General features: G+C 46.2%; 1 protein-coding gene across 1 annotated transcript; it reads right to left on the minus strand.

The window, feature by feature from the left end:
- Positions 1-10,477, minus strand: LOC144172657 (bifunctional arginine demethylase and lysyl-hydroxylase psr-1-like). The gene is made up of 5 exons (XM_077701300.1): positions 9,396-10,477; positions 6,778-7,002; positions 2,995-3,130; positions 1,504-1,633; positions 1-166 (listed from the first exon to the last, which is right to left on the minus strand). Exons 1-5 carry the CDS (start codon positions 9,887-9,889, stop codon positions 81-83), a joined length of 1,071 nt encoding a protein of 356 aa, XP_077557426.1. The 5' UTR covers positions 9,890-10,477; the 3' UTR covers positions 1-80.
- Positions 10,478-10,732: the final 255 nt, after the last annotated feature.

Below are 10,732 nucleotides of genomic sequence, written 5' to 3' on the forward strand. Positions count from 1 at the left end.
GATTACAGAGTTAGCAGCCTTATTTTTGTGTCTGACATCCTTAGCCATCTGGCAAGGCGACAAAGAAGCCGACGTGTACATCAATCATACTCAGACCCAATGGCTATGCTAATGTCCTCTCCAATTACCTCCGTCTTGTGGTACCATAGGTTGGAATCGATTACAACTGGAAGAGAGGGAAAGAGACAAGACAGCATTAGAATGTGGACATACTTGTGCCATCACAATGCTGTGATATTGCACTACCTTCACATATATTATTAAGCAAACGGAACAGGAACTGTGCTTTTAACCGAAGATCAGCAAGCTTATGCCTTCAGTCTTGTGTCGGTGGAGGTTCGCAGGAGGGCAGTCTTTCCACACTACCCATCCCCGCCTCTCCCGCCGTAGATACCCTCCTGCCCAACTTTTCCAATCCAACCCAACTTCTCCAGACGAACACTTTCCCCAATCCCGCAAAACTCCACCTTACCCACCCTTCTTACACCATTCCCGAGAATGCCCTGCATGCGGTGACCTCGCCACCCTTCCTCTCATTCTGTGGGGATGTCCTAAAGACCCGTTTCGTCCAATTACTTTCGAAGAGCAGTGGGCGAAGGTGCTAGGGACCTCAGACCACAGGTGCAAACCGCTATGGTTAACAGAGCTACCGAAGTGGCCACCCGGCACAAGCGGGGGCCACTACGCCACAGAACGCTCAAAAGTCTCTCTCTCTCTCTCTCTCTCTCTCTCTCTCTCTCTCCTCTCTCTCTCTCTCTCTCTCTCTCTCTCTCTCTCTCTCTCTCTCTCTCTCTCTCTCTCTCTCTCTCTCTCTCTCTCTCTCTCTCTCTCTCTCCTCTCTCTCTCTCTCTCTCTCTCTCTCTCTCTCTCTCTCTCTCTCTCTCATCTCATATTCGCTTTCTATCTCAATTATGTGGGGGCAAAATAAAACAAAAAAGACATCTGGTTTTGCGTCGACTGACGACGACCACACTACGCTTCGAAAAGCTTATTCGCCATGTCTGTACTATAACCTGCGATAAAATGACGCACTTTTTCTGCGTATGGTTCGTTTGGTTGATAAAAAACAAATGTTTTCGTTGGTTCCCATAATGGTAGATTGCAGACGAAAAGAAGAAAATAAATAGAAGGAGGAGGAAGAGGAGGAGGAGGAGTAGGACTAAATTTTATTAAGGCGACAAAGACGACAGACTATAACTGCGTATCTTATTTCATCGCTTTTACAACGGACAACTCCTAGCTAACGACGACGAAACAAGACAAGTCTTCCCTTGCCTTCGTATACACACGATGCCTTTTTTTTTTGTTACAGCGTCCTCGCATGCCTGCGTTCTTTTTCGTTGGTCAAAATTTCAAGGAATTCGCTTCTTAATGAACCGTGCAACGGGCTTTACCAAAACCTTGGAGCATTTATGCAGTCCGGGTACGTCTAAAAGGCGGACGAAACTGCTACGCCTAGTGACGGAGGGCTGAAGAGGCGGAGATGACCAGGAGGAGACTCACGTATTTCGCCTGGCTGCACGACCACCCGGAGCTCGTGACACGTTGCATAGCACTCGGGAACGGGCTTGAGCGTCCACAATTTTTTTCCTCGAATTTGCGCTTGCCAGGAAGGTTTGCCAACATGGTCGATCTTCCAGGTATCAGAGGTCAGGAGTATTAAAAAAATAGAATGGTCCATCGTCATAATACTGCTTAACAATCAGCGCCCCCTTTAATTAACCGCTTAAGCACTGTAAGCTAGAAAACCAGCGCATACTTTTAATTTTTTTTCTTAATCGCTTACCGAACTGATTTGATCTGAGGGCGTTCTCAGGTAATGTACCAGTGAAAAAAATTTGCAGCAAATGTTTTGTGTAGCAGAGCGACCGCGTATGTTGCAATATCCGCACTATTTCCATTCAAAATGTTCTTTATTATCTTTTAGCATTGATGTGTTCGCACTGAATGCATAAACCGGCGTCTTAAAAGCAGGAGCACGGGTTGACCGAATGAAAACAAAAGAAAAGTTCATAATGTTGATAACTTCTTAGTTATGCGCGCTTGGTTTGTAAGCCCCTCCATTGACATTTGATGTTATGTATACAAAAGGCTGCGTAGAGATAACGTAGGAAGGGCCACCGAGCAGCCCCTCGAAATTGTACCCACTTTCAGAGATGGCAAAATTACTTCTAAAAAGTAATCAAATTATATTAGAAATTACAGGTGGCTGAAAGTAATGACATTACATTACCATTACTTTTCAAAAGTAATGAAACTACTTTGAAATTACTTTGAAACGCATGAAAAGGGAACGAAGAGGCACGAGAAAACACGCAGAGCTCTCATCGAAGCGTTGTTTCCTTCATGTTCGTTGAGTTCCAATGCCCATAGACTCTCTGGGCATTGGAACTCTACTAGGTCAACTTTTCTTGGTCAACTTTTTATGCCGTTAGAAAAGCGGACAGCCTATATCGTAGTCAAAAGTAATTAATTGGGAAAGTAATGAGCGATTTCCATGAAATTACTAGCCTGACGTTATTTAGTACATTGCTAAATTACCAACACTCAAAAGTGATTCCTTGCATTACTCATTACAGCAGAAAGTAATTTAATTACTGTAATTTAATTACTGTCAATTCTGCTCACTTTGGCGGAAAATTTTTCATCCGCTTAGAACTGGTTGTGTGGACACATGTATTAACGCAGTGAATCCGCCATGTGGGCCGATAAATAGTTACAGTTTCCCCAGTGATGATCTCGCGAGCGAGGCTTCAAGCTCGGTATCACGTCTATGAGAGATGCACTGGGTAACTAAGCGCTGAAAATAAAGCACAGGCCAGAACAATTAATATCCACTCGCATAGCGTGCGACCATGCAACAGAGTAGGTAATGCTTTGAGTCAAGGAAGCGTACCCTTTATCTTTTTGATACAACTAGTAAGCTCAGAGAGAGGCTTATAGGCCACCTCCCGCTCAACAATAAAATCGCCAGACGGTAATGCAGATACTCACATGTAAGTGAGCCCCATAACCAGGACTGCCCATGAAGATCCAGTCAAGAGTAGATCCTTCCGAGTGCGATGGTAGGAAATAAGGAGCACGGTAATGTCTTCTAAGTATGTTAGCTACGCCCGGGTTGCAGTTGCTCCTGAAAGAGTGAGAAAACCAGCTTGGGTATGCCCTGAACAAATATTCCAGACTAGTAGTCGGATACTGCGCGCAATAAGACAGGAAGCCTGATTAATGCGAGACTACGTCGGCATGGCGGAACTACGCGTCTGCTTCATGCCGCTTAGCAGACTAGCTATGATCCGGTTCATTTTGTTTAGCTACATGTCTTTCAATCAATGTAACTTGAAAACGCTAAAGCAGCCACCGCACTCGTGTGTATGCTCAGAACTATCTGTGTACACGACAGAAAGCGTGGCAACTGGTGTCACAACTTAATTCCAAGTTTTTTCCTTTCTCACCGTCAAGGCGTAGTGGCTGAGGTCTAAAAGCCTTGTATGAGGTTCTGGTGTTATAGTGCAGCGCAGGTTTCTAGCTCATTTCCTTTACGCCACAATATACACGATCCAGGGTTAATGATTTTGTCTTAGAAGACGATGTATGGCTCACATCAAATTTTTCCTTTTGCGCAGGGCCATATGCATGTTACTATGCATCGTCATCGTCGTCATTGTGAGTTCCTCTTCACAAGCAGACCCGCTACTCCCTAAAGTGATGATGCATAATATTGAGTAGAATCCTCACTGACCTGCAAAAGGAACGAGGGGCGCGATCCCGCTCCTCCTAATGAGCGAGGCGGAGAGGGAGGGATTACGAATGAGTGAAACGCTATCGTTACTTTTGTCGACCACCACTCCTGTTCTCACTCCTCAAGAAGCTGCTGTCCTTGAAGAGGACCGGTCCTCAAGCCGAGCAATGAGGATTGTCGGGCGAGCTAGTGGTGGAACTTCGAAAGCATGGCCGCGCGGCCGTGAGGAAGAGACGAAAGGTAGCGTTAGCGCCGTTTCGCGTTAGCATTAGCGGCAGTATACGTCGTTTGACGACCGCTGTAAGTCCGTGTACTGTGTCGCCACATCCTCCCCTCACGTGCTCGTCCGTTAATGCTACCGTGTTTTCGAAGTCCTCAGCCCGCCCCTCCTCAACCTGCTCCTGGCATTGGTTGGCTGTGGATTGTGCAGGAGCGTTTTAGTGTTTATAAATAACCTGTGATGATCACACATCGTGTTCTTACCAATTCCTTCAAATGGAATATAACCGTATTCTTTCGCAGCGAACATCCTTTCTGTGACAGCTGCCTGTAAAGGGTGCACCATAACAAGACTAGTTGTACTGTGGCAAAGCCGAATAAATGAAGGAGAAGAGAAAAAAGGGACCGGTTTACTGAAACGTGAGCCTTGATGGCTACGTCCCTTTCAAGTGAATAATAGAAAAGGATACGAAAACAGAACCGAGGGCTGGGGGATGTAAAAGTGAGAGTAGAGGCCATCAGTTAATGACCTGTTCTAAAACGGGCTACATGCGTTCGCTCAGTGTGGCAAACCTCGCCTTCCCAAGCATTACAAGCAGAATACAAGCCGGAATATTATGTGCGCCTATGATAATTAGGTTTTACGCGCTTTTATTGTGTTACTGCGCAATAATTAAAAGTTGGCGCGCAAGTGTTCGGCCGCATTGTAGTCGCTACTGCATGAGTGAGTGCGAGCAGTGTTATAAAGTCGTGAACAAGCATTATCTCCACAGTGCGTTCTCAAATAAGATAGTTTAGTTTTCGCGCTTTCAAGGATACATCGAGATAATATTTTGACCATGAAACGAGAATGGCAGCATGTGTATGCAGTGGCAGTGAACCTCTTCTTTCCTGTGCGTCAGCAACATGCCGACATTACTTAAACTTCTGACATGTCGGGAACACTGTTTGGCACAAAAACCACGTCCAAACCCTCATGGCCGAACTTTATGAAGCTATGCTCTGTTTAATGGCATGAATGTGCTACGGGCCTGACACGTCGACCTGACGTAAAAAAAAAGCAGTCAGCGCTGTGCATTTATACCACAACCTGCCTTTCTTTTTTTATATAAAAACAACTACGAATGCAATTTCTGTATAGAGTACAACAGGAGGTGGAGAGTTTAATAATACTGGCGTCAAACTAAGACACTTCTTTTCCTGAGCAACCCTCCTTATTGTCTAACCTGCCGCGGTTCCAGCTGCAGTTGGTTGGTTTGTGGTCGTTGGTGGCGTTATAGCTCCTGGTGGTCGTCACCCGGTAGCAATCTGTCATCACGATTCTACTTCGGCTTCTGTGCGCGCAGTGTGGTGAGAAAACCACCCAGCACCGTGCTCCGTCACAAAGCCGGACCGCTGTTGAAGGCCTACATAAGCACCTACAACCCCACATACCCACAGTAAAATTAAGGATGTCAAATTAAGCCTGAGTTTCGAAGAAACCCAGCAAGCAGGTGCCGTACTTCTTTACTTTTCAACCCTTGAAACAATGCTTTCTTTTCGTAGTGGTCCAGCTGTCGAAAGCAAGAGGGCACGAATTCGAGAAGGCAGAGGTAAACACGAGTTAACAAGGCTACGTGACTTTTCACCGATTTTATCGATTTTCATCGATTTTCATGGCCTTGTTGTTGGCTAGCTGGCGAAACAGGAGGTCAGTAAGTATGTTGACCCATTTTGTGTCAACATACGCTCTTGTGTGCGCTCTTGTGTTGTGCCTTTTCTAGCCCCTGTCTTTTTTTTTGCGCTGAACCGTACATAATATGTTGACCCGTTCGAAGTTCCTGCAGAATCATTCCACCTCTCGACTGTGCGGTAGCTGTGAGATGAGCTGCGAGACGAACTCGGCCGGCGGCAGCGGCGGCTCAGTGTCGAGGACGAAGTGATATGCGCCCTTCGTTTCTTCGCTACCAGCGGCATTCAGTCAGCGGTCGGTAACGAAGAAACGATATTGTTGTCGCAGCCCTCTGTGAGCTGGTGCATCTACGCCGTCGCCATCACACAGTGAAATAAACGATCGTCTGCGAGCTTGATAGCTGCCGAAAAGACGACCAAACTTTCTCCAAAATTTTGCTTCCTGCCTCCCTCCCTACGCACCTGTATCAATTTATCTACATATTTTACGCTGTACCAAATATTCATCCTCCCCTTTTCCCGCAATCGTATGTAGAGAATCACTGGTCCCACTTTTCGTGCTCAGCGCCTCTGGGGGGGGGGGGGGGTAGTAAAAGGTACGTATTACTTCTGTATTAGTATTCCAGCGACACTGCCTCCCCCCCCCCCCCCCAAAAAAAAAAAGTGCGCGTGTGTGTGTGTGTGTGTGTGTGTGAGAGAGAGAGAGAGAGAGAGAGAGAGAGAGAGAGAGAGAGAGAGAGAGAGAGAGAGAGAGAGAGAGAGAGAATAAACTTTCATACAATCCTCATAACGGTGACAACCACCAGGGGCTGTCAGTAAGTTTGGCTCAAAGAGCACCGGCGTGTATAACTTCATGCTGGACCTAATCACAGCTAACAAGGGACAATCGAAGTACCGCTCGATATCCGCCATTCGGATGAGCAAAAATGAGTTAGTTTCAATTAAACTGTTCTTTTATGTTTATTTGAGATTCCTTCTTCCTACTATTATTGAGTGGGCACTGGGTACTTTTCGGGGACAAACTTTCCCTGCTTGCAGCCGGTGATGTACCTATATCACTTTTATAGCTCGTAAATATATTATAAACGCCCTGAAGAACTTTTCTCCGCTGAAAAAGAAGGAAATAAACAACAGGTTTATTATCTTACCAGCCAATGTACCAAGGCTGACGCGATCGCTCGGCAGTCATGTTAAAAACGTCTTGTAGGCCTTTAAATTCCGTCTTGTAAGGAAAAAACTGGCAGATATTCTTGGTGGTTTTCAAGTCCGAGTTCCTGTACACCCGCTCGAAGAAATCAAGCGAGAAGGACTGCAGCGCAGTCCAGTTGGACGCCCCGTCGGTGACGAGGACGGGTACCCCGGAGTAGGCGTACCTGTAATAGAAATGTTCAATAGATAAAAGCGCCCTCGCCACCTTGGCGCTTCAACAAAGAATTCTTGAGAGCCAACTCTGGAATCAGCAACTCTGTATATGGGTCGCACTGCGTCATTTTTTGTAATATTCAACTTCAGTGTTTCCAGGCAACCGGGATATTTCTAAGCACCGAGGTGCTTGAGCAAGTTGCACAAAGCGAGGCTACTCGCCTCTAGTCCCTTTCCCTCAGTGCTCCACTTTGCGGGAGAGTGTCCCCCCCGCCGTGCCCGCTTCATCAACCGGCCCATTGTTCAGTACCGAAGCGCCAAACGTATTACACGTAGATTCGCTCTTAATTTTAAAGCTATAAGCTTGCCACCGTTAGATTTTAGCGATAAATTGCAAAAACCTTACCAATGAGCTGCGAAAGAAGAAGAAATGGCACAAATTTCTTCTCCCTCGATGCCAACTTACAACGTGCTGAGAAGTTAATTTTTGGTAGTCTTAAAAATTTGAGAGGAAAGGCAGAGGTGGGTGTTCTTGAAGGCCGCATCACTGGGAGTAGGAAATTAAGCAAGGGGATAAAAACAACAGTAGTTTGGTGTATTAACTGAGGTGCTTTATGACTGGTTGCTGAAATATCAATAAAGTGTGCTTGTAAGGCTTAGTTCTGGTTTAGATAGGAGAGGGTAGATTAGAGTAAAGCCGTATTGCAGTGAGCTGAACGCGATAGTTCTGGTTTCAAGTAGGATATCCGGACATTTCATGGTGGGGCTATGCCTAATGTATTGATATGTCACCCACGAAAACTAAAATTCGCTTGCTGGCTTTGCAAACTTTATTCCTAAGTGATAGAAAATACGAAAACACCGGTGCATGCAAAATTTAGGCGCACTTTATAGAAATTAGGTATACTAAATTTGTCTGTATACTTACTCTACACCGCACAAAATGGCTCATATGTAGGCTCTACCCATTAATCACGAACTTTAAAAGGCTGGTATCCCAGGTACTTCAAAGGCAGCTCCATCCCATTACGTCGAACCTATGATCGCTATCCATTGATGAAGTTTCGAACTCCAGTCTAGGGAGAAAATCCTTAAGTTTGGTGTCATGTGGCACACGTCAGTTCTATTTGGGGCCAAAAAAGGGCTACAACAGATGTGCAAGCGTTACACTGTTCTTCAAGATGTTTTAGATGTTTTAAAAATCAGTCTTCTCGCAAGCATTTTCAATGTACGTGCACTACACCAACCTAGTTGGAAAAACAGCCTAATTCTGTACTCGATATCGCTGTCTATATCGCTCCGTCCGTGTGCGTCATTCCTGTCCGCCTTGTTTAGTTGCTCTATTCACCACTTAAATGTCCTCCACCAACTAGACCAACTCCGAACTTCATTAGTGAACGTTTAGTCCACTGCAGATGGAAGATAATAAACTGATAAAATCCAGCACGCGCGCTAGATAGGTAATAAGACAGGGCATTTCTGGCCTCATAATTTTGACACGGGCTAGGTATTGCCTTGTCATTAAATTTACTGTTGCTTACCCATACCCTCTCTCCTCTCGTCAGAGCCTCGTGTCATATTTACGTATTAAGGAAGAGCGCAGTGAGATTGCAGTGCATTTACTTGCATATTAATTTCGACAGTAGTGAATGCTCTCCTCCTCTGGCGCATTACTTCGGGGCAAAAGTACATTTTTTTCAATGCCCCTAGATGGAATGGCCCGTTAGTGAGGTTGTCTTTCTTTGTCAATCGAAATCTATATGAAAATTTATCGATTAAAAATATAATAATTCCACCCGAGCAACTTAGTTCGTAAACACGCAATACAGTTTTGTGCAGATGTAATGGGAGTTGGGGGGAGGCGATGAAGCAGACAGACAGGAACGAAATAGGGAGAATAATATTTTTGAACCCCTACTCCCCCTGACGACTCCACAGACTAAATGTCTCGAGGTGTTTATTGCCTTTCGAAACGACTGTACCATAGCACTAAGTAACGCTCATACATTATGAGAAACACTCACCGTGGTCGTGTTGTTTTGTGCTGACAGAGTATGGATGTCGCTTCCTACAGCCAGCATTGCATTTAGACTTATTCGCTCAGCAGGGCAACTTGACAGGCTTTAAGCAAAGTTTTATACATTCCTGCGCCTTCGACAGTGTGTAGCTCATAACAAAGCACTTTTCTGTTATTTTTAGGTGTCAGGAATGGAATCTGCGACTGAGACACTGTTACGCATTCCGATGCACTTACGACGGCTTTAAACTGTGGTAAGAGGCAAAAGAAATAAATTTTATAACAGCCTTCATTAATGTTCTAGCTCGTTTTTATACGTTCATTTTGCGTTAAAAAAAAAAGAAGTTCAGATGACGAAAATATCAGAACTACAATGTCAATACTTGCATTTCGTCGAAGTCAAGCGGGCTCAGGGCTGATCTTCTTGAAACCTTCCTCAGACTCTTGCAAACGTTGCAGTCGAAGGGAGGCATCATGCTACTTTGTATCTTGGCTGGCATCTCGAAGACACAGGGCTCTGAGGTAAGTCTTCGCTTGTCAATAAACAAGGAGACCCACCCGCTCTGACGACAAAGGTCTAAGCGCCAAAACTGAAGGACTGTGGAGAATATAAGTATCCCGGCCAGGAGCTTCATGCAGCGGCGAAATCGAATGGTAGCTCGAACGGAGTTGGTGACCCTGGTGAGAAACTGCGCCGACAGAACTTTGTATGTACCATTGCGATGAAACCTCTTAACTGCTGCCAGTTCAGAGAGCTCTTTGGGTGAGAACCCGGCCGCCAGGGCCCTGGCATGCAGCTCAGCGAACCTGACTTCGTAATCGAGTAGTTTCTTCGGGGCCACGGCAATCGTTTTTCTCAAGGATTTTTTGGACGGCTGCATAGCGGCGGGGAGTTGCAGTCGATAAACGCTGTGGATGTACACTACGGAAAGACAAGCGAGCAAGAAGTCGCTGTTGACCTGTAGCGAGTCGCGCCAAAGCTTATCTTCCTTGCTGCCTTTTTACCTGTCAACCTCGGTTTCCACGCAATCACGCTTCTCCCTCCTCGGGCGAATTGGTGTTCCTTTAGAATTCCGGCGGCACCGAGCTAAGCGAAAAGTGGCTTTTCAGGGTAAAGCCAGAAGGAGAGAGCGAGAGAGCGACGAACGGAGAGGCGAGAGAGAGGGCAGACGCTCTGAGGAATAAAGTAGATTTGGGACGCCTGGCTCCTGTCTTGTTTTTTACGTAGCAGAGTGCGACGCAGTGACGCGTACAATCGTTCGCTAATGGAGATTTGTCTTCACTCACCGCATGAGGCAGCGCCGAATTTTTCACCCGAATTCCCTAGGTGTCGCCCGCCAGAGCGTCTTTGTCTGAAGAGTGGTTGAAAATCCAAATTGGAGTCGACCTTCTAGGTGAAAAGCCGCTTTTTTTTTTCGAGCAACAACGGACAACAAGGACGAGACAACTTTACGCCTCAAGAGCTAAGGGACGCCGTTTCTCGGGCTGCGGAGTGCTAGGAAATAAGGTCACAAACCTAGCATCCTCGCTTGCGCGCATGCGCGGTTGCTCCGCCACGTGCTAAGGAGCGCGTACGCCGATCGTGCGCGGAGAGCTTGCGGTCGTCTTAGCGGAGGCCAGCTGGGCGAGGTGATTTGAGCGGACGGGCTTCCCTATCTCGCCGCTCCAGGGGGAACAAACACGAGGTTCTCGCTATTCGCAGAAACAACGAGCGATGTCAAGGT

The sequence above is a fragment of the Haemaphysalis longicornis genome, unplaced genomic scaffold (assembly GCF_048455015.1).
Source record: "Haemaphysalis longicornis isolate Haplotype H1 unplaced genomic scaffold, Haemaphysalis longicornis Haplotype H1 scaffold_1, whole genome shotgun sequence".
Lineage (NCBI taxonomy): Eukaryota > Metazoa > Arthropoda > Arachnida > Ixodida > Ixodidae > Haemaphysalis > Haemaphysalis longicornis.